This window comes from Balearica regulorum, chromosome 21, assembly GCF_011004875.1.
Source record: "Balearica regulorum gibbericeps isolate bBalReg1 chromosome 21, bBalReg1.pri, whole genome shotgun sequence".
NCBI classification, from domain to species: domain Eukaryota; kingdom Metazoa; phylum Chordata; class Aves; order Gruiformes; family Gruidae; genus Balearica; species Balearica regulorum.
Genome location: NC_046204.1, coordinates 247,032 through 268,670, shown reverse-complemented (window position 1 = coordinate 268,670; position 21,639 = coordinate 247,032). Strand labels below are relative to the sequence as shown.

At 47.2% G+C, this 21,639-nt stretch overlaps 1 protein-coding gene across 13 annotated transcripts in view; it reads left to right on the top strand.

Moving 5' to 3' along the window:
* Nucleotides 1-21,639, top strand: part of CAMTA1 (calmodulin binding transcription activator 1) — a 298,061-nt gene that overhangs the window by 259,735 nt on the left and 16,687 nt on the right. For 5 of the 13 annotated variants that reach the window (XR_012838575.1, XM_075773311.1, XM_075773312.1 and 2 more), the window contains 11 exons: nucleotides 11,370-11,509; nucleotides 11,747-11,943; nucleotides 12,288-12,366; nucleotides 12,736-13,051; nucleotides 13,433-13,956; nucleotides 15,157-15,344; nucleotides 15,763-16,009; nucleotides 16,495-16,566; nucleotides 17,469-17,489; nucleotides 20,368-20,561; nucleotides 20,754-20,828. Coding sequence is in view for 12 of the 13 variants with exons in the window: in XM_075773311.1 (XP_075629426.1) it covers nucleotides 11,370-11,509; nucleotides 11,747-11,943; nucleotides 12,288-12,366; nucleotides 12,736-13,051; nucleotides 13,433-13,956; nucleotides 15,157-15,344; nucleotides 15,763-16,009; nucleotides 16,495-16,566; nucleotides 17,469-17,489; nucleotides 20,368-20,561; nucleotides 20,754-20,828 (2,053 nt within the window). In the remaining variant the exon portion in view is untranslated. Of the gene's footprint in view, nucleotides 1-701; nucleotides 1,953-10,678; nucleotides 11,227-11,369; nucleotides 11,510-11,746; nucleotides 11,944-12,287; nucleotides 12,367-12,735; nucleotides 13,052-13,432; nucleotides 13,957-15,156; nucleotides 15,345-15,762; nucleotides 16,010-16,494; nucleotides 16,567-17,468; nucleotides 17,490-20,367; nucleotides 20,562-20,753; nucleotides 20,829-21,639 lie in introns of those variants that run through there. The other 8 variants (XM_075773313.1, XM_075773314.1, XM_075773316.1 and 5 more) reach the window with 5 other exon arrangements.

The window sequence follows — 21,639 nt, the reverse complement described above, 5'->3', positions numbered from 1 at the left end:
CAGGCTGCTTGCCTACAGTTGTTTCAGGAAGCCTGTCTTCCGTTGCTTTGACTGCATTTCCCAGACTATCCTTTTCTCTTTTGGCTATAACGTGACTGAACTGAGATGGGGAGTATTTCATTTCCTGTTCTGGATGTTGTCCTCTGAGCCAGCCTGACTTCGTGGTCAGGCATGTGGTTCCTCTGGAAAGTCTGTGTTTATTCTCAGGCTGTCGACTAAACATGCTCCACTGCTTAGGTGAGTCTGTGCTAACGGAGGCTGCAGTTCCTTTGTGGATCCAGTAACTGCACATACATTCTCTGGGATTTTATGTTGGGTTTTAACACTCTGCAGATTTGCCGTAGTAGGGCAATCGGTAGAAGCGTAATTATTTTGTGTGCAGGGAGATGCAGAGAACTGCACGTAAGAGCCTGGGATGCTTGAAGGTGATGCAGGTATTTCGCGTCCCGGCCCTAAATCGCTCTCGCAAATGCCGGTTTTCCGGAGAGGCTCAGGAGACACCTGCAGTCGCCCTCCCTGCCGGGAGCGGGGAGCGGGGCCGGGGAGCGGGGCCAGGAGCGGGGCCGTGCAGCGGGGAGCGGGGCCGTGCAGCGGGGCGCGGGGCCGTGCAGCGGGGAGCCTGCCAGCCGCCGCGTGCACCGCAGACGAGAGGCCGCGGCCGCCGGGCACGGCGCGTGCGGGAGACGCCGCCGCGGCGCGCGCTGTAAACACGGCGGCGGCCGCCAATGGGGGCCGGTGACGTCACCGCCCGGGGCGGGGCCCGGCGGCCGCCGGCAGCGGGACGGCGGGGAGCGGAGCGGGGCAGGGCCGCCCGCCCGGCCGCACCGACACAGACAATGGAAGGCGGCGGCTGCCTCAGCCGCCTCCCGCCGCCCGCGGCCGTACCAGGCCGCCGCTGAGCGCGGCGCGGGGAGGCCGTCGGACGGGGCTGGTATCCCGCTATGGCGGCGCCGGGCAGCCCCGGCGTGGGCTGAGGGCGGCGGCGAGACCCGGCGCCCCCGCTCCCCGCCGAGGCAGCCTGAGCCGAGGCGCCCGGCGGCGGCGGCGTCGTCTCGGGGCTGTCCCGTCTGTCGTCGACCCCCCTCCCCCGGCCCTGCTCCGGGCGCCCCGAGCCGGTACCTCCGGTACCCGCGGGTGCGAGAGGCTGTCGGGCGCGGCGATGGGCCCTTGGGCGCGCCCGGTGTAACCGGGGCCAGCACCTCGACAGACCCGCCGCCCGCTCCCGCGGCTCTTGTGGCGGGCTCGTCTACCGGCTCCAACGCACGGCGTGCTGGCAGGGCGGGCGGCAGCCGCGGGTCCGTCCGTGGGCCGACCGGAGCTCTGAGGCGGTGTTCCGCCCCGGTGCGGGCGAGGTACGGCAGTCGTTTGCCCGTGGCGGGGAGAGGTGTGGCCCATCTCGGCGCGGAAAGACGCGCACATCTCCCTATGCTGGACCGTGCCGCCCGGCGGCCCCGGAGCCCGCTGCGGAGCGGAGCCCTTCGGTCCTGCCACGCTGCCCCTCGGCGCCAGCATTCGGGCAGTCGTGTGCAGCGCCATGCCCCCGGTCGCTGAACGTCGCTCGGCATCATCTGCTGCTGCAGACGGCAGGACTCTCCTCTTTCCGAAATATGCCAGCGAGCGCTAGCCCGTGCACCGCGGTGGCAGAGGTGCGGAGAGGGCACAGCTGAGACTCCTGCCAGCGCTGCGGTAAGACGGAGGAGCTCCAGCTGGCTGCGAGAATGCGAAAGACGACAGCCAGGTCCGCGGGGGAGCCTGCTCTGTCCGCCCCTGCTGCGGGGTCTGCACCAGATGCTGGCTGGAGCCTCCACTGATGCCTTTGTAGACTCCCAGGTCAGTCCTCTGGTGCCAGATGTCGGTTTATTTACCTGGAAGCAGGTAGAGGTACTACAGAAGGGTCCGGGACCCCCACCCTTTGCAGGTGGATGTGCAGATGTGACAAAGTACTGCTTCCAGTAAGTATTGCAGGATGATGTGTTGTGCAGCATTTGTTTGTGTTTAAATCTGCATGCTTCTGTGCCGTCCGTCACTCTGCTGTACTTACAACGTGAACGCGTGCCTTTTTAAGCTGTTCTTGCCACTTTTCTCCCTGTGCCCCCAGCTGTGGGACGCAGTTGCGTTTCCATCCACTCGCCCTCCCTCGTTGGTCCCTAGCCCTTCCAGAGCGATGTTATAATGCAGGCTCAGAGTTGTGACAGTGCTTTTATTGTAGCATCACGCATGCAGAAAGACAGAGTATATCTTAACCCCTCCAGCTCACAATCTCGTGTTCTGAGTTGGTACGGTGTAGGATGAGCTCAGTAGCCCAGACCTTCCCTGGGGAGTTCAGGAATGCTTGAAGCACATGCCTGCTCCGTGCCAGGTTATTGCAAAACTTGTTTTGCAGGGTGCCTCATCAAAAAGAGTAGGACTAGGAAGGGGAATTCAGAAGACTCTGTAGGCCACTCCCAGTTTAGAGATGGGGTAAACGTGACTGATGTCTGACTTTTTGAAAGCTTCCAGTGAAGGAGATCTCGATCTCTTTTGCTGACCTATTTTAGTGTTTCACGGTTTTGTAGCTTGCAGCAGTTCCTGTTTATCTAATTTTGTAGCAAATAGAGACCACTTTATATGATTCTGCTCATCAGTCTGGTGATTCCTGGGTGAATATTTTGTTTCTTGAGCTTGCATTTTTTTATGAGAGGAAACTTAGATCAGAATTTTTACTGTACTTACAGTACTGTAGCACAGAATACTGCAGAGTGCCCTGTGAGGTGCTTGCTTCCTGTTTATTGCTCCTTTAGCACGTAACCCTTGGAGGAGGGAGTCTCCATGAGCAGCGGGTAGTACTGTGCAGGTGAGCAGCAGGGCAGCATGTACTCCTAGGCTGTTGCTCTTTGCATACTTCCAAACCCACATCTTTCTTAGTGTTGGCACCTATTGGAAAGCGCAGCCAGTTTCTGATCTGAGATGCAGAGAGTGACCTTAGGCAGCCAACTGTTTTTATACAAATTACTAAATAGCACAAGAGGCGACATCTTTAACGGTCTACCCTACCTATAAAATACATCAAGTCCACGTGACATCTCTAAAACCTTCCCTGCTTTGCTGAAATAGCTGTTCCTGGAGAGCGTGAAAATCTTGCCATCCCTAAGGTCTGGGGAAGAGAAGCCGGGGCGGGGACGGGACACATGAAATAAGGGCAGCAAGTGCTTTGTTGCTGTTGGTATGAAGACTGCCACTTGGGGGGGGAAAAGTCAGCCTGAGCCACCCCCCTTCTCCTCTTCTCTAGTAATAGCATGATAAAGAAAAGTAGGGGGAAGTACCATCTTTTGAGGGAGCACTGGCTGCTGGCGTTGATGGAAAGGAACAGAGTGGTCCCAGATGGCATGGGAGTAATAGCTGAAGTCCTACAGCATTGGAAGAACTATGGGAAAAGCGTTGCCGGTAAGAAGTCTTGCCCTGGTAGGTGGATTAATGGCTTAAAATCAATGACAATGCCTGTACATGCAGGTCTGGATTACTTCATTATTCCTGCCCATGCCCAGCAGTGTTTATGTCTTCTGGGAAAGCACGGACTTTCTTCAGCTGTTGCTTAGACTCAGAGTGTAAATACAGCATTTTCCTCGTCTTATGCCTCAGTAGTTGTGGCATTTCTCACTAATCAAATGGCCTGGAAGTGACCTGCTTCACCAGCACAGATAGGCGTTTGTCTTAGAATATTAAGTAAAAATTGTAAAAGCTTTCATTTGCTGGTAGAAATCATGACCTGTAATAGCTTATTGCTAAACAGAGCTTTTTATAAGATGCATTGAGGATGGTACTGCAGTTTCATTTCAGAAATACATGTTCCTGCAATGATGATGCCTTGGAAATCAGTACTAAACCAGATCGAATTGATACTGCAACATGGAAGGTGTTCAGGATTTTTACAGTATTGAAGAATTGAGCACGATTTTATAGGCAAGTGACAGATGATTTGTAAAATAGGAACAGAGCACTGGCACTCAGAGAAGTGATGTGTCCTTAGACTGCTTCCATCCCCACCCACAGCTTGTATTGGATGAGAGAATATGATGTGTCTGACTTGCTCTGCAAAACAGAACAATGTCTTTGCACTGGGTGTTGGGGTTTTTTTACAGTGATCAGCTATCACACATGTTAAATTCAATCTGCGTGTGTTCATACAGTGAGTGCTGTAACACAGAAACCGCCATTGAACAAACTGCACATACTGAGAAGCCAGTGCCCTCAGAGTGGCTTCTTACCTCCTGAGTATTTAAGCACAGTACTTGGGAACACGTGCAAATGCAGATCTTGCACAGCACCATTAGTTCAGTGGTTAGAAGTCTGTGGGGAAAAAATTACATCCCAGGCAGATGCTGCCCCAGTGGAATGCGCGGGAGATCATGCACCCTCATCCTTTAGTCCTTCCAGTCAAATACTGTCTGTCGTTTAGGTTGTGCAGCATGGCAAAAAAACTCAGACCTCCAGGTGAGAGCGTAAAAAAGAGCAAGTGGTATAGACAGTGCTTGCTGCTGAGAATTGCTGATTTATTTTTCATCAGTGCAAAGCAATATTTTCTCTGTAGTAGTTCTGGCTGTGCTGCCATGTCATGAGTGGCACGGACAGTTTCTTGGTGACTGGACCTTGCTTGGCAAGAGAATGAAAGAGGAGATCCTTTTGGATCTTTACTTGTCCAGTAAAGCAATGTGCAGAGATTAGAAAAGCAGCGTGCTCTGCTAATTTCTTAAAATTGGCTTGTCAAGCAAAGGAGGCCTTGTGACTCACTGCTCTGTGTTGGTATCCCCTTAGCTCCGTACCTGGACCATAGCGGTGTTTTGGGTCCAGCACAAAGAAGGTGCAAGATCTGAGACTCGATGTCTGCTAACATGTGGCTTCGCTACGTTTTGTAATAAAGCGCGAGCAGGAGACAATGGTTTGAGCCAATGCCCGCTCATCGGGCATAGCTCAAAAACAGAAATAATACAGTGTCTTTGGAAGAGGTCGTGAGGTTAGAAGATGGGGAGGGCCATGCAGAGGAATGGGCTGTCGCAGGGGGGCAGGTGAAGAATTGCACTTGCAACTAAGCTCTGCAGCACAGGCGTTTCCCCCAGATTTGGTCCTTGTTTTTCTATACCATTTAGGGTGTTGTCTCCAGCCTTATTCTTATTAAAGTCTGGAGCGTCTTGTCTCCTGCTGGCAGGACAGCGTGGCTGAATGAGGGAGTGGTGGAGTGTCTGGGTAGTGCTGCAGGAGCTGTCCCACTCAGTGTATAATCACAAGCGTTTCTGCTAGCAGCCCTGTTGCCTCCTTGCATGGAAAAAACTTGTGCAATGTTTGCAAGTGCTGTGTTTTAGCTACCCTTTTAATATAGGGTACCTGCAATCAGGAGCTGCCACAAGCTGTCAGCAGGCTTCACAAGGCAGGTGCTTCTGCAGGCTCAGGTGAAAGCTTGTGTATTGGGCGTAACTGTGCAAGTGTGCACACTATAGCTCTGTAAAATGCTAACTGATGTAAATAACCGTGCATCCTTAAAAGACTTGTACCAGAATAGCTTTGCATCTCTAGAAATGTTTTGTCCATAACTTGCTATCGTTACTGTAATCAGTAGTCGGCTCTTTCTGAGGACAAATTAAAAAGCAGCTTGTTCTGCACTCAAATGATGGTTCATGTTTTAGGGAAATGAGTATGAGATTCAAACCAATTTCTTAGTACAGATCAAAATCTGGCCAAGCAGCTCTTTCCAGTCCCTCCATGCCGAGACAGTCAGGCTCCCTGGTGCTGTGGAGCGGCCCAGCCCTGATGGGACATTGGCACAACTGGTTTTCTCAGGACACCTGTACCCTGCAAATAAATACCACCGTGAATAGTTTTGCTGTGTTTCCTAAGCTTGGTTTTGAGTCCATGGGATAGCTTCTCACTCCCCTGCGAAGGGCTGAGCACAACAGAAGCGAAGATGGCTTTGTGTGTGATGGGACAGATCTCTAAATTAAGACACGACCCAGGGGTGCACTTGGGGCTTGCAGAGTTTCACAGAAAGTGCAGGGTGAGAGGGGTGAAGCATGAGCGAGCGGATGCGTGTGGTTCCATTGGATCCCAAAAGCTTCAGAGCTCCCGTCAGATGAAAGCGGCTGCTGGTGGAGAAGGCCCGTGAGACCAGGCTGTCCTACCTTGCCGGGGCTTGGTCTGTTCACAAAATAGACCCTTAGGGCCTAAAGCCACCACCTCTTCCTGTTATGCGAAGGAATAATGGCGAGAAGTGGTTTTGATATTACATTCTTCTTGTTAAATTTGAAAAATAATAATTTCCAAAAAGATACAATGTTCATAATGTTTTTCTGTGAATTTGAGGTGTCTCAGATATGAAAATGCAGTCGTTTTCATCACCTTCATGGAGGTGGCCTTGAAGAACAGCTTCAGAAGCCTTATTTGGTGGTTTCTTTAGGAATATTGTAACATTTCTTCAGAGTAATGTGTAATGGAAAAATTCAAGAAATGGAAAAATTTGCAAGTCTCATTTTTTGGCTCACACAAAAATCTGAAATTTGATCATCAAAAGCGGAGTCCTTGGGTAACACTTTAAATATGTGGATATGTTTGTATCCATGTGCATCTTTGCAGCCTTTGGAAAGAGCAAGAGTGCTTCCAGTGCAAGACATCTCCTTGTGCTGGGCTGGAGCTGTTTAGATTTCCTGTATAACGTATCAGGAGAAAAGCTTATTTTGACAACTTGATTTCTATGCTGTTGAGCTCTTGTCTTCAGTGCACTGCAAGATAGATACTTGTTGTGAGATTCTCTGTTGAATGTGAAAGACAAGAACATGGAACCTGTACTCCTGTAACTTCATTGCCTGCTAGGCAGATGGCTCTACACAGACCCCTGAGGTGAGCAAGACAGAATTCTGAGAGCGTCACTAGCAAAATAAGAAATAATAATGGATAAAGGGTCTTGAACTTCTCAGAGTGATATCTGTAACATTCAGCTCTGTGGCTCTTATGGCCCATCTCTTTAATTACTGCAAGGTAACTTGCATAACTTCAGCTTTTTTTTTGTTGTTTGTGCTTCATTTTGATCTTGTTTGTGGTTTTTGGGCTTTGCTGACTGCTCTTTTGGCAATTGGAGTTTTCACAGGAAAATGCGTTAGAGAGCAGGACTGGGTCAGGTTGTGTCATGTTTTCTTTACCACAAAACATGTTCTTCTTTTGCGACAAAGCACAGTGCTTTGTTTAAAGAATGTGTTGCGGTGCTGTCTGATACCTTTATTGTTGAACTGGAGGATCTTGTTTCAGACCTCAGTTATGTTCAGTACATAACACACACACACAAAAAAGCAAGCCTTTGCTTCCCAAAATGCGAGGGGGTTTTTCTGTCCAGTTCCTCTAAGTTTTACACAGCTGTAGCAGTCATCCTTCTATATAGGCTGCTAACATGTACTCAGATACATCAGTTTTACAGATAGACCAGGTGTATCGCATACAACGCATGTGGTACTTAAAGCTGACTTTGGTTTTGACCCTGTTGAGCCCAGGACTATATAAAGGAAAGATCATGTTTTCATGCCAGTTCCTGTGGCATAAGTTGTATGTTTATTTTCAACGTTATGCTGTTGCCCTTAGGGATGAAGCTGGCCAAGTCCTGTTACTGAGAATACAGACGTGATAATGTTTCAATACAAACTGGTAAACTTGGGACTTACAGAATATTGATTCCTAGGAGGTCTTTTAAAGACTTACCCTTTAATTAGGCCTCTGCAAAATCTAAGTTTTCAATGTACAAGATCATCTTTATTCTTTGTAACTTAATTTTAACAGGGTAGGACTACTATAGCCTGGTAAAATAGTTTGGAAGTTCTCCTACCTGTGGACGTTGATTTTTAAAATGATCCTGAGAGATGCTGCAAGAATCCACCAAGAAGAGAGTGTGTAGAAATCGATATTTGTATGTGGTTTGCTTTTGGGAGCCTAACTGAAAGCAAGCAGGTTCCCTGGCCCTGCTCCAAGCTAGGAAGGAAGGAAGTGTGCTGTTTAGGGGGTTGAATGACCGGGTGATCTTCCACACAAACAGTGCCGTGGGCTGTTCTCGCTGCAGCCAGGGCAAGGCGTCTGTTGGCTTATTAGCAGCGCATGAACTGTGCTGGCTGGATCCAAACGCCATTGATCTGGCGTGTGTGGGAGAAGAGGAGCCTTTCATCTCACTGCTGAGCCCCGGGGGAACCTCGGAGGAAGGTGTCGTTCCCTTTGGCCGTTCCTCTGTGCTAAGGTGCCCTTGTTTTGTTAAGAATGTACCAACTCTTGCAGCATAGCTAGTTGCTGTCTTCCCCTTCCAGTTCTCTCTCACTCCCTCCCGTTATTTTTATTTTCTTTTTTTTTTTTTGTAGACTAGTGCAGTGCATGCACTTCAAGTGACCAATCGCTTTTGAAGGGGATACCTTGGTGTAGTTGATACCATGGAATTTGTTATGGAAACACTATACATAAATAATTTTGAAATTGGCATCAGTTGTGGCTTTGTTCTAGCTGCTTAGGTAGCAGGTTTAATTGCCTGGAAAACAGGCAGCACAGAGATACTTTCCATGCACTACCGCCCCACTTACCTTACTTGCTGCCTGGAACTTTCTAATCCAAGGGTGCACCCTGCTGCTGGGTAAATGCCGGCAGTCTCTGCTAGGCATGGAAAGGGCTCCTTTCACGCTCTGCTGGCGCTCCAGAATGTTTGTTTCCACTTCCCATTTTACTAATAGTGGCATATTTCTGATCTGCCTGTAGACTGAGCAGCAGTTTACAATCATCTATGAAAAGCACCATTGTCTTAGTAAAATGCTGAAGGTTACAGGCTTAAGACTGCAGTGAGTTTATAATGTCTGTCCTTCAGGCTCTTGTTAAGTCAAACAGATACCCTCTGCTACCTAAATCAGGTAGTCCTGCCCTAAATACTTCCCAGGAGCATTAATAGGAATACATGGGAACACTAGATGCTATTTCAAATTCCTAAGAAAAGTTCCCTGCTTTTCTTTCTTTGTTTTAGTGTTCCCATCTGGGGACAGTGGTGGTGACAGATGTCCCTTTAGTAACTTCAGTCCTCTGATGAAAAGTGCCAGGAAGTGCTCGGTGTCATTAGCTTGGTATCAAGAAAGGTGGAGGCTTCACTCATTAGAGATCACAGAGCCTAGAGAGAAGAGCCTGGGAAATGGACATGAACATGGGGCCCTCCATTTCTCTTCCACAATGGTTTCAGCTTGCAAAAGAAAAGGCGGGGGGGGGGGGGGGGGGATAGTAATCTGCATAGTGTACTTCTGCATCATTTGGAATGGAATAGTTTTCTGCTGTTTCTGACTATACAGAATAATTCTTCTCTTTTGACAGCTAAATGAGTAGGAGCAAATCCCTGGTATCTTGCAGCTCTGGGCTTGTTGTTCTGTAACACCAGTTCAAGCCAAATTTCTTCTTCTTTTAAAAAAGATGTTACCTTTGCCTATACGAGGTTGAAGGCTCAGATATGATACCCAGTGCGTGTTGCTACTCTTAGTTTTAATAAAATGTGGGTGCTGGCCACCCAACTACAGAGAGTGGCATTATACGTGCCGCTGGAGCCGTTGCCTGTGTGGCAGATGTGGCCCCTTTTCCTGGTGCCCGAGTTGTAGCAGCTCTGTTTGGCACAGGCCTGCGGTGGGAGGGGATGGCTCAGCCGTGCCAGGTCTCTGTCAGTCTCTACAGCGTACGTGCTCTGCCTGGCAATGGGGAAGGAGGAGACAGCAGCATGGACTGCACTGCAGCACACTGCAGCAGTCCCAGAACAAAGACTTGCTGGGAAAACAGACTGGTGTTGCTGCTGTGTGCTGACCGCAGTTCAGAGATGGGGCCCTCAGACTGCATCTGTGTTATATTTCCTCATGTAACTCTCAGTCATTTTCCCAGAGGCTTTGCAGTTAACAGGACAACCGAATTATTAATAAGGCACTACTAATAAGTAATAGTGTTTTGGACTAGGCGAGAAAAGACTGTAGTGAGCTCACCTCTGAAATGAGGTTGGGAGGGAGCTGGCTGCACTCTGTTGTCCCCAGCTCTTGAGCAGCCAGGGTGGGATGCTGCTTTACAACCCACTGGAGCTGGCCAGAAGGGAGCAGAGCTCTTGTCTGCTGTCAGACCGCAGCAGCCTCTTCAGGAGAGGGGGATGTCTTTAGCCAGCAGCCCTGAGCTGCCTCTTATCTATGGTCTGCAATATGGTCTTCAGTGCAGTACAGCAGAGAGATCCGTATCTCTCTAATACCCTCTAGTGAGAGTTGTGCCCTGCAGAGTGTAGTACGCAAGTGCTTCTGCAACCTTCCAGGGACGACTCTGCATGTAACCAGGTCACTCGGAGAAGACTTTTAAAACCTGATCAGAGCTCGTTCATTTTGATGCAGATTCCTCTTACTGTCGGTGGGCTTTGTTCTGGGGTTATCAGTGCTCTGCACCACTATATCATCACCATGGATGCATGAAAGCAAACAGGATAAGAGTTGTTTTTTCCCCGCAGTTTACTATATGCACTGCTAGCATGATAGCAAGATTCATGAAATGTTCCCTACGCACAAAATTATCCTACCCAGCTTCACATGAGCTGCATGAAGCTTCTCTCATGTGGGTCAGAAGGCAGAAGGAGCCCTCTGTGTTTGCCACCGCTTGAGCTGCACTGGCTCAATGAGTAGTATAACTTTAGACTTCTGCAGAGAGCTCAAGAGTTGTACTGCTTTTCAGAATGATGGTACTGGATTATCAGTGCCCATACTCTCTGATTTCTGGGTAGTTCTGTTTCTGGCACTTGGCTGAAGCTGTTTTCCAAGAAAGGGAGCCTGTCAGAAAAGGAGCAAGTGCCTTTTTAAAGGTTCCTTTTTCTAAGCACAGAAGGAAGTGGGGGAGTTGTCTTCCTCCAGGTACCATTATTTGCATGGTTTCAGGAGTTAAGCCAAGCTGAATTCAGGATTCTTATAAAGTAGGGGAAATGACTCTAATATGGAGAGTATTTTGACAGATATGATCCTTCTGAAATGCTGTCTGAATGGTTATATTTGCTTAGGGCTTACTTGTGTTTTCAAAGAAGTTGCATTAGCCTAGTCCCTTATTGTGCGGATACAGCTAGAATCACAAGGGAAAGGATCTGTCTTCTGCCTGCGCTTTTCATTTTTCTGTCTGTTTTCTTGAAGGAAGTTCTCTGGACTTGCAGTCAAAGGGATGCTGCAGGAACCTGAAGAGCTAGGATGCTGCAGGGCAAGTGTCCCTGTGCATTGCCAAGCAGAGCAGATCTCCTGTGTGACTTCCAGGATAGTTCTTTGTGGCTTCCTGCAGTAGGCTGCCAAAACCTGAGGTTTCTTTCCATGGAAATATCCTTATTCTGGCTTTCTCCAACCTAGATAACCAGTTCAGGATGTCAATATTGGAGCGACTTGAGCAGATGGAGAGGAGAATGGCTGAAATGACAGGCTCACAGCAGCACAAACAAGGAGTAGGAGGCGGGAGCAATGGGAGTGGGAACGGAGGAACGCAAGTGCAGGTATGAACCCCACTGTGTCTAGCTTTATGCTTTCTTGCCAGAGTTTGGTTTTGGGGGGATTGGAAAATATTTTAGTTTTTCCTAAACAACAAGTCTGGTTTGTGGATGTTTTTAACAGCAGTTGGCTTTCACTCGCATTTGCCACTGTCTTAGTACTTCTAGAAGTGGAAGGCTGCCTGCTCAGGGCAGGTTGCAGCTCCCCTCAGTGGTTAAACTGGGATGTGTGTGGTGTTTCAGTGCGTTTCTGGGACTGGGACACTGGGCAGCTGCTTTGAGAGCCGCGTGGTGGTGGTATGCGAGAAGATGATGAGTCGTGCTTGCTGGGCAAAGTCCAAACACTTGATCCATTCAAAGACTTTCCGAGGAATGACACTGCTCCACCTAGCTGCTGCCCAGGGCTATGCTACACTGATCCAGACCCTCATCAAATGGCGGTAAGACCCAGCCCGTTGGACTCTTGGGTGTCAATACAGGCATGGCAGAAGCATATGTAAAATCTACTTGGTCCAGATTTCTAGTTGTCCCTTACAAACAGCCAAGTCCCTGAACCCTGTCCCCTGATCCGACGGGACTTGTCTCTTGAGAGAGCGAGTCCAGTCACTGGATGTATCATGCTCTTAAAGTCTCTGGTAGGGGCACCATCTGTAGTAAATATGTGTGTTGTGGGCATATGTGTGGCCACTTCTTTGTGGTATGGTGCACTGGGTAAAGCTGTGCGTTTAGGTGATGATCTTAATGTGGCTGCAGAGCATCATTTGTTCTACTGTTTCCTCTGCAGCACCAAACATGCAGACAGCATCGATCTGGAGCTGGAAGTTGACCCTTTGAATGTGGATCATTTCTCCTGCACTCCTCTGGTAAGGGCAGAGACTGAAACTTCTGAGAGAGTCTGAGGACCCTCTGGAGTTCTTCCTGATGTGTTATTTTCCTAATGTGTTTCACACTGAGGAGTAGATGTTTCTTGTGTGTCTTTGCTGTGTAAATGGTAAGACATGACACTATCAGCTTCCTGGCATTTTGTTGACAGAGTCCACACAGAAAAGAAACCCTTGTCATCGAGTAACGTGAGGAAAGGGGACAGAAAAGGTGGTTTTGGTTTGTGTTTTACCCAAAATCTAGCCCGAGTTGTTTTTCCGTGAGCTGGGGACCAGACTCCACTGTGTTGTTAGCAAGAAAGGAAGAAGGCAGCAGGTCACCCAATGAGTCAATTGTCTTTTCTTTTATAGATGTGGGCGTGCGCCCTAGGCCACATGGATGCAGCCGTTGTGCTGTACAAGTGGGACCGCCGAGCCATCTCTATTCCTGACTCCCTTGGGAGACTGCCACTGGCCATTGCCCGATCTCGGGGACACGTGAAGTTGGCGGAGTGCTTGGAGCAGCTACAGCGAGATGAGCAAACTCAGCTTGGGCAAAACCCCAGGATTCAGTGCCCCTCAAGCACAGACTCCAACACAGAGAATTGGGTGTCCCAGTGGCACAGTGAGCTTATTGCCTCTCAGGAGCCTCAGAAGGGAGTCACTGTGATTTCCAGTACAAACACAGGTAAAATGTTTGAGGGCATGCACTGCTTTGCTGACATTTGACATGTGAAAATCTGAGAGCAAGGAGCTCACCTGGGTGGCAGATGCCACCTGTCTCCCTGCTGTCCATGCTTAATTCTTTTCTTGCGGGCTGTCTGTCACATGCTCTGTGCACTTGTGTAAGTATCGAGGAGTGAATGCCTGCCTTAGAAAGACGTGTATCTTAAGAGTGGTTGAGGTAATATCCTCCCTGAGTGATAGTTACTCCCTTTCCACATACTGTTGGGTGTCATAGAGCATGGCACAAACTTCCACCTGCAGCTCTGTGGCAGGAACTGTTGTAGTTTCTAGAGCGATCATGGGTTGCATGTTTCGTTTTGACCATTGATCTGTTTGTTTCCAGAGCTGAGACGACCAAGATCAGAACCTTCCAGTTACTACAGTAGTGAGACTCAGAAAGATTACCCTGCACCCAAAAAACATAAGCTGAGCCCTGAATATTTTCAAGCCCGGCAAGACAAGCTGCTTTCCACTGCGCTGAGCCTGGAACAGCCAAGCATCAGGAAGCAGAACTCCAGCTCCAAGCAATCCGCCACTGAGACAATCAGCCCCAGTGAAGGGATAAGGGACTACGGCCGGGAGCTCTCCCAGCACATCCCAGAAGTTACTGGGTACCGAGGCTCTGGCAGCCAAGCAGGCATCAAATGGAACCCAAAAGACATTTATATTGGTGTGTCTGCTGTGCAAGTGGCGGGGAGCCAGAAGGGTGCTGCACTGGGGAAGGACACTGTAGCCCATCGGCTACGCCAGCGAGAGCAGATGAATGTGCTGATGATGGCTGACAGGGAGATGGTGGATGCAGAGCTCTTGTCCTACAGGGACAACGCCGGGGATGAGGACTGCTTACACCACATGGATGACTTGCAGGTAAACATACCCGTAGCACCAAGATCAGCAGTCTCAGAGAACCTGGTGGCTGCACAGAGGAGCCTAGCCATGAGAAACTTTTGCGAAGGCTTTTAGAGGCTCTGAATTGTATTTTGTGAAAGGAGGTGGCTATACGGTCAATGTATACTTTCTTCTGGTTTCAGAGAGTATCCTTTCAACCTGGACACAAAGGGTAATGGTTAGCGTTTAGGGTCATGCACTGGTGTATGCTTCCACAGTGTACAGAACTGTTTGCAGTTTTGCAAGGAAAAAGGAAAAAGCAGAGCCTCCTGGTCACACCAGAAAATGAGACTAAGGTGGCTCCATGGTCCTTTGGGAACTGGGAAGCAGTCCCTACGAAGACAAGGTGACTTGAGAGAGGCAGTGCTGTGGTTGCAGGCCAAGCTGCTGCACTTTAAAGGGCAGGGAAATAAGAGAATAAGGGAGAAGGGGAGAGACAGTGGCTTTGGGGAAGGAAAAATCCCACCAAGTATGGAATAGAGGAAATAAAAACACCATAGAAGCAGAACAGACAGATGAGGAGTTGTCACCGGGGGAAAGATACTGTGTTTGGTCTTCTGAGTGAAACAAGTAATGGGAGCACAGCCTATGTGCACTGCCTTGGCATCTCTAAATATTCTCATCTGCTGGTGTAACACAGATGAAGCAGATCTTTGCAAAACAAGAACTGTTTTCTGTTCCCTGTATTAAAAATTCCTGTGAACCTTCATGGGTGGGGGGGATATGTGGTTCAGGAGGGTTCCTGACAAAGCTGTGGTCCCAATGGATTTAAATTCTCTCAATGTACCTTTATTGTTCTGTCATGCTGTACTGCACGTCTTGGTGAAAGACTGGCAAGATCGCTTTTCCTTTGGAAACAAGATAGTAGTGATGGCTGTCAGTAGCATATAGCAAAGGTCCAATGACATAAACCTTTTACCAGATCTTGTAGGCTCCCGATAGGCTCAGTGAAAAAGAGGTCTGGGGAATATGAAACCCTGCAGTGCTTTGTCAGAAGAGACAGAAAAGCAAATGAGCTTTGGTTAATGAATTTCTCTCCAATGCTGACACAAGCGGTAGGTTCCAGCTACCACAAGTTTGGGGGAAATGGGGCAGTCTGTCTAAAGCTGGACTGTAACATGCAAGCACAAGGTTCCTGTTACCAGGCAGCAAAAGTTTCCTCTCCTCTCCCCATCCCAGGTGAACATGATGACACTTGCAGAGCACATTATTGAAGCTACGCCTGACAGGATCAAGCGGGAGAATTTTGTGCCAATGGAGTCACCACTGGTGGAGAGAACAGACAGTGCTGCCATGAGCACCACAATGAGCTGGCTGGCCAGTTACCTTGCTGATGTCGATCATCTGCCAAGTGCTGCACAGATAAGGTCAGTGAGAGCTGTGAAGTCCCTCTGGGTTTTTGAGCAGTCTGGATGCTGAGTAGCATGCACTGATTCTTTAGCTGGCAGATGCTATTTCTCAGTAGGATTCAATGCTGGTGTTCCAAGCCCACCCACACTCTCATGGTCAAATGTACTGCTGCCAGCACAGCTACAAATTCATGGCAGAATGGGAGTGCATGCAGCAGGAGGGGAAACTGGCCACGAGGTCTGACTGGTGACTTCTCTTCCAGTGCCAAGTCTGCGCAATGCGGTACAGGCAGGCTCAGGAATGTGGGATGTTGCTTGGAGAGAGGGAGGGGAGCATGAGCTTCTGCCTTGAACTCAGAAATGTTGTAGTCCTTATCTGTGATGCCAGCCCAGGTGCTTTGTGAGCCAATAATTCCTACTGTGATTGGTATTTCAGAAGTCTGTATAGTGAACCCCTCACCCCTTCTTCGAACACCAGCTTGAGCCCTGCAGGCTCACCAATCAGTGAAATAGCTTTTGAGAAACCCAGCCTTCCCTCGGCAGCGGATTGGTCTGAATTTCTGAGTGCATCCACCAGCGAGAAGGTAGAAAATGAGTTTGCACAGTTAACTCTGTCTGATCATGAGCAGAGAGAACTCTATGAAGCTGCCAAACTCGTCCAGACAGTGTTCAGGAAATATAAGGTATGTGGTCAAAACGTCCAATGTCTTCCTTGTTAGGTGTGAGAGAGTATAATCTGTTACAAAACAAAATGTGGGTAATGCCCACTCCTGGGACAAAAATAAGTTTCTGTCATAACCTATTCAATGCTCATAGTATTTGCTTGTTGATGTTTACCCAGCAACTACCTTACTGGAGAGAGCATGCCATGCCATAGCATGCCCTCTGTGCTGGAATGGCACTCACAAAGCGTATCCTTAAAATATGCCCCAGATGTTCTGATTAGTTGCCCGCTTGGTGTAAAGATCAATTTTGATGGTTTGTCCCTTATGTGAATTGACAGTAGAGATATCTCCAGGAAATGCCTAGACCCGAATCAGACCAGGTAGCACTGACAGGAGAGATTTAGAAGTAGGTGCCCTGCAAACTGCTGTGAGCCACTTAATGTCATCTGTCCTGTGTTTTGGCGCACTCTGAGTACTTACTGCTTCTTTCCTTCTCCACATAGGGTCGTCCGGTCCGGGAACAGCAAGAGGTGGCTGCTGCTGTTATTCAGCGTTGCTACCGAAAATACAAACAGGTAATCAAGGAAGTGAAATTTTGTGAAACAACGTAAGTGTTGTGAACACAGCCCTTTGTAATGGGTGTTACCCACTATTCCTCTTGTATGCTCTTCAGCATGCAGTAATGAAGTATCCTGCTCAGGCAGAACTGAAAAGGGAAGAAGATTCATGTCCTGAGTCTTAATTTTTGAGCGAATCCTTGAAAGGATTTTGTTTGTGATGATAACTGCATTTTTGCTGTGAGATAGATGGCAGTGATGCATTGCATACTGGCCTTTATGCATGACTAGTTGCTTGCCAAATTTCATTGTGAAATTGAAGTTGGTTGCCTTTGCTAAAGGCGCAGATGGAAAATAGGTTGTTTTGTTTTGCACATACTAAATGTTTAAACTATGGGAAGTCACGTGTTTTAGCTTGATGCAAGTTGTTCCAGGACTGAGACTGTTCTCCAGACTCTAGCTGGAGACGTGCTTTTAGGCTGAGTTCTCAACCCCAGAAAAAGAAGATACTTCTTCCCTTTTGGTTGGTTGGGGGTTTTTTTGGGGGGGTGGCTAGAGCCCATGTCCCTCTTTTTTTCCCTGCTAGGCTTAAGCTGTCTGATGCCTGGTGGCATGTTACATAAAGTGAAAGGCAAGATGCCTGTGCTCTTTTACAACCTTCAAAACCATTTATTTGGGGAGCCTTTCTAGTGTTAGGTGACTGCATCATGATTCACATTCAACCTGTCACATGCCTGTCATTCTGGAGTGATGCTTCCTGTAATAGAGAAGCTTAATTCCTTTCAAGAACTGCTTTGTCTTGCATCCTGGAATCACTTCTTTTTGAAAGAAGATGGTTTGGTTTTTGGTTTTGAGGTTGGTTTTTTTCATTCTTTATTTGCAGAACTAACATTAACTGTATTTTTCTGTTTCTCCCTAAGCTTACTTGGATAGCCTTGAAGGTAATACAAACACAAACACTATTTTGGAAACAATTCCCTGTGGGTCACTAACTTTAACATTGAATATAAACCAGGAGAACCTGGCATTTCAAGAAACATTTTAGTAGTATCCACTAATAAATGCCTGCAGTTGAGAAATCACTGACAAACCAAACCTTACGGGAGATACATAGGGGCTGCCATGCCACAGCATATCAACCTAGTAGTACAACTGAGGAAAAAAAAAAAAAAAGTGTCTACTGCTTCTACAGGTAGTTATACAAGCAGCAATGGGCTGAGGCGTGGGGAAGGTTTTGAAGCCAGTTTCTGGAGGACAGGCTTTCCTTTGCTGCTGATTAGCCATCACTCGGTGATCTTGCCTTGGCATTTGGGGAGTGCAGGAGAACATTTATCCCACCCACGCAGCCAATGTCCTCTGCATGCTGCCTGCCTGCTAAAGTATTTTGAGCATTCATCTTTGAAATACCTGTGCCCTGAATTCCTAAGACCACCATCTTATGTACATTGCTGCTTATACCGGAGCCGTGACTGTTGATGCCAGTCTAAATTGTGCATGGCCCATAATTTTCTACTGTAAAGATGGATTTCCCAACTGTGCAACATCTTGCTGTCATCATACTAGAATCAGCTGAGCTTCTCTCAGAGCTACCCAGAAGGCAGAGTATGCTCTTCCTGGAGAGAACATGTCCTCAGGGTAATTTTCCATCCACAGTTTCCTCCTGCACCGTGGTTTTCTGTCAGTCAAAGTACTGTTCTATCAGCGCAAGTGGGCTGAGCTTTCCAGGATCACTGTACTAGCCAAGGCTTACCACTTCGTGGAGGTTAGGTGACTTCTCCGTTTATCCTCTTCCCAGCTGGAGGGAAAAAGAGGAGGAGAGGGAGCAGCTAATCAGTTAAGTGGGTCTTAGAGTTGGATGCAAACTTACTGGGTTCTAGCCGATCCAGTGACTGCTATTTGCTCTATTATGTTACTGTATTGCTGAGATCAGCACTGCCTTATGACTAGATTTGAACAGTCATAGCTCACATCACGGTTTCCTGTTTGAACCCTTCTATTCAGGGGTTTGTAACTCAGCCACAGAAGTCCCATCTGGGCTAAAAATTGGAAGGAAAACCATGACCAACCTGTAAGCGGACTTGTTTAAAATAGCTAATTTAAAACCTCAGTCTGATCCATTTCACTAAAAATGTTAAAAAGAAAACAAAACAAACAAACAAAAAAGATGGGAATTAATAATGGCAAAATATAACTGCACCTAATGACTGCTTCAATTCCAAAAAGTGAAATTTGGTAAATGGTGGTCTGTGATGATATTGGAGGGGTTTTTGCTTTGGGCTGATGTTTGGGGGGGGCTGGTGTCTGTTTGCTTTTTGGATTTTTTCCCAACAGACAGGAAAACTCCACTGAAATACATTAGGACATTACCCTACACAGGGCAGTGGCTGCTATTTCTGTGTCTCATCTGTCTGATAAAGTGAGCAGAAGTCATAGCTGATAAAATATCCAGACACATAAGTTTTGAAAATATCCAGACACATAAGTTTTGAAAGTATTAAAACTTTCAAAATAAGATCAGTAAACACTGAAAACCTCTGTCATAGTGTTCAGAAGTGTAAGTGCAACTTCTATACGTTATTCTACATCTATATCTTAAAAAGGACTTTTAAAAACATGCCTGAATGCATATGATTTCTGTTAAACCTGTCCTGGCTGTGTGCTCTCCCAGCTTCTTGTGAAAATTAACGCTATCCTAGCCGAAAAACAGGACAGCAGCTATCTACTTGCGTGCTTTAAAAGGAAAAGGATGTAGAATAAAGCAAATTTTCTTTTTAAGAGTTTGCGCCTGCTTTATTTGGAATCATGAGGCTAGAAATAATACAGTGCTAGAGGGAATTTTGGATGTGTGTGACTGCTCGTGCAAATTTGCAAATTCAGTGGATGCTTATTACAGACTTCTAATGAGATTTAGTTTTGCCTATGATTTAGGCTCAGTATTGGACTTTATTAACTGTGGTGGGTTTTGGGTTTTGTTTGGGCTTGATTTAAGTTATAATCTTGTGTTATTCCACTTGAAATGCTTGGTTTTAAATGGATATCTGAGCAATCAAAACTTTTGCAGTATTGTGCTATGGCACAGAAACAAGAAATGAACTGTTTGAAAGTTAAGTGTCTTAGGAAAGTGGAATACACTTGTGAACAGCAAATTTGGTTCTTAAAGTAATTTGTTGAAAAGATACTTTTAAAGGAAGACATAAAAAGGTGTATTTTGGTTTTAGTTAATTTGTGAGCATTTTGGAATAGTCATTCACACTGCTTTATCCTTATAGTCGCTTAGCTGGCATATTTTGCTGCTGCTGTTATGAGTCTTTACAAACGATGGCTGCATAGAAATGTGCACCCTGTTCATTGTAATGAGATTTCTGTATGCAAGGGAAACAAAGCATTCCTCTAAGTGTAGTCAGTTGGTTTATCTCCGACACGGACCCACTGCAGTACAAATATGAAGCAGTGTAAACACAACTCAGGATCAGCTCCAGATGTTCCAAAGTTGTTCGTAAGTGTAGGACAGCTGGATCTGGTCACTGGCATGTACATGTAGAGCCTCTGTTAGCTCGGTATTAAATAAAACCAATCCTGTCATACCATTCCAGAGGCAGCAAAACAGGTAGTTGCTTTCTCGATGCAGACTGGGTTCTGCACCTAATCTCACAGTAGTTCCAGTTTGCTGTCACCCTTTTCTCTTACGGTTCCCAGTCAGCGAGTAGATACTCATTTGCTTCTCATCATGTCTTAGTGGCACAAGAGTCTTTCACCGTAGGAACCTGCTTCTTGCTGGTTTTATTGGAATGCCTCAGCTTCTCTTTGTTTCTCTTGTAGTATGCACTTTATAAAAAGATGACGCAAGCTGCCATTCTTATCCAGAGCAAATTCCGAAGTTACTATGAGCAGAAAAAATTCCAGCAGAGCCGACGAGCCGCGATGCTGATCCAGCAGTACTATCGCAGCTACAAAGAATGTGGGAAGAGGAGGCAAAACCGCCGGGCAGCCACCATTGTACAACAGAAACTCAGGTGAGCTGTTGGGATGCTAGATGCTACCAGGATCTTTACATGTTGTTTTTACACTCATCAGGGCTGTGCTGTAATTTACAGACAAAGGCCAGTGGGAAAAGGACAGTGGTTCATAGGATAGTTATTCTTGCATTTAGTATTATTCTCCTTGGTTTTGCCTATGCTTCAGTGTTGGGGTTTTTTTCTGTTTAGAAGCAGTCTTCTTACCAAGAAGCAGGATCAAGCTGCTCGCAAGATTATGCGGTTTTTACGACGCTGCCGCCACAGGTATGACACTATCTTTTGGTATCTGCCCTTCATTAGAGCAATGCAACAGTATTCATTTGTGTCAGCAGCGAATGCAATGTAAAGGATAACAGAATCAGCTTACTACAGATCTTTTAATCGAATAACAAAGTCCAGCTACTTCCAAGATATACTGACAAAAATGAAATCTCTTAACTTAGGACTATTACTGAAAGAGAATCATGTTCATATTCATCGCTGATATGGTAAAGCAACCCAGGTTGTGTTGGGCGGACACAGAATAAGGAAACTTTGAGCAAAGCAGCGCATGTGATTTTAAAAGCTGGACTTGAGGAAGTCTGAAAAACAGCTTACTGACTCACAGCTACAGCTTGTAAGCGCTGCACACAGCATTCATGGTAGATGGGAAAGTGCAAAATGCAACAACGTGTAGTGTACGCTGGAAATGCCTTTAGTTTGGTCACAGGATCATTTGGTAAACTCTCATCAAATAGGGGTTCTTTTTCATGTGGATAGGTGGAATATGCCAACAGAGCAGCAGACAAGTTAGTTCACGTCAGCCACTCCACACATACCTCAGTAAGCTGGGAGTACAGACACAAACATGAAGATGAATCATCTCCTGCCAGTGTGGGAACCTGCGCAGGCTTGCCAAAGTGCTCATGTGCGGCAGCTACCACCATCACATCGCCACTCTGCTACATGCAGAGCGTTTGTTTTGATTTTTCAAAAAGGATCCCAGATATGATTAGGTTGCAGACTGGAACTTTGCCTAGACTAAAGTGAATTCAGATGTTTCTGACTCTGCTCCCTCCATTCTCACCACACATGC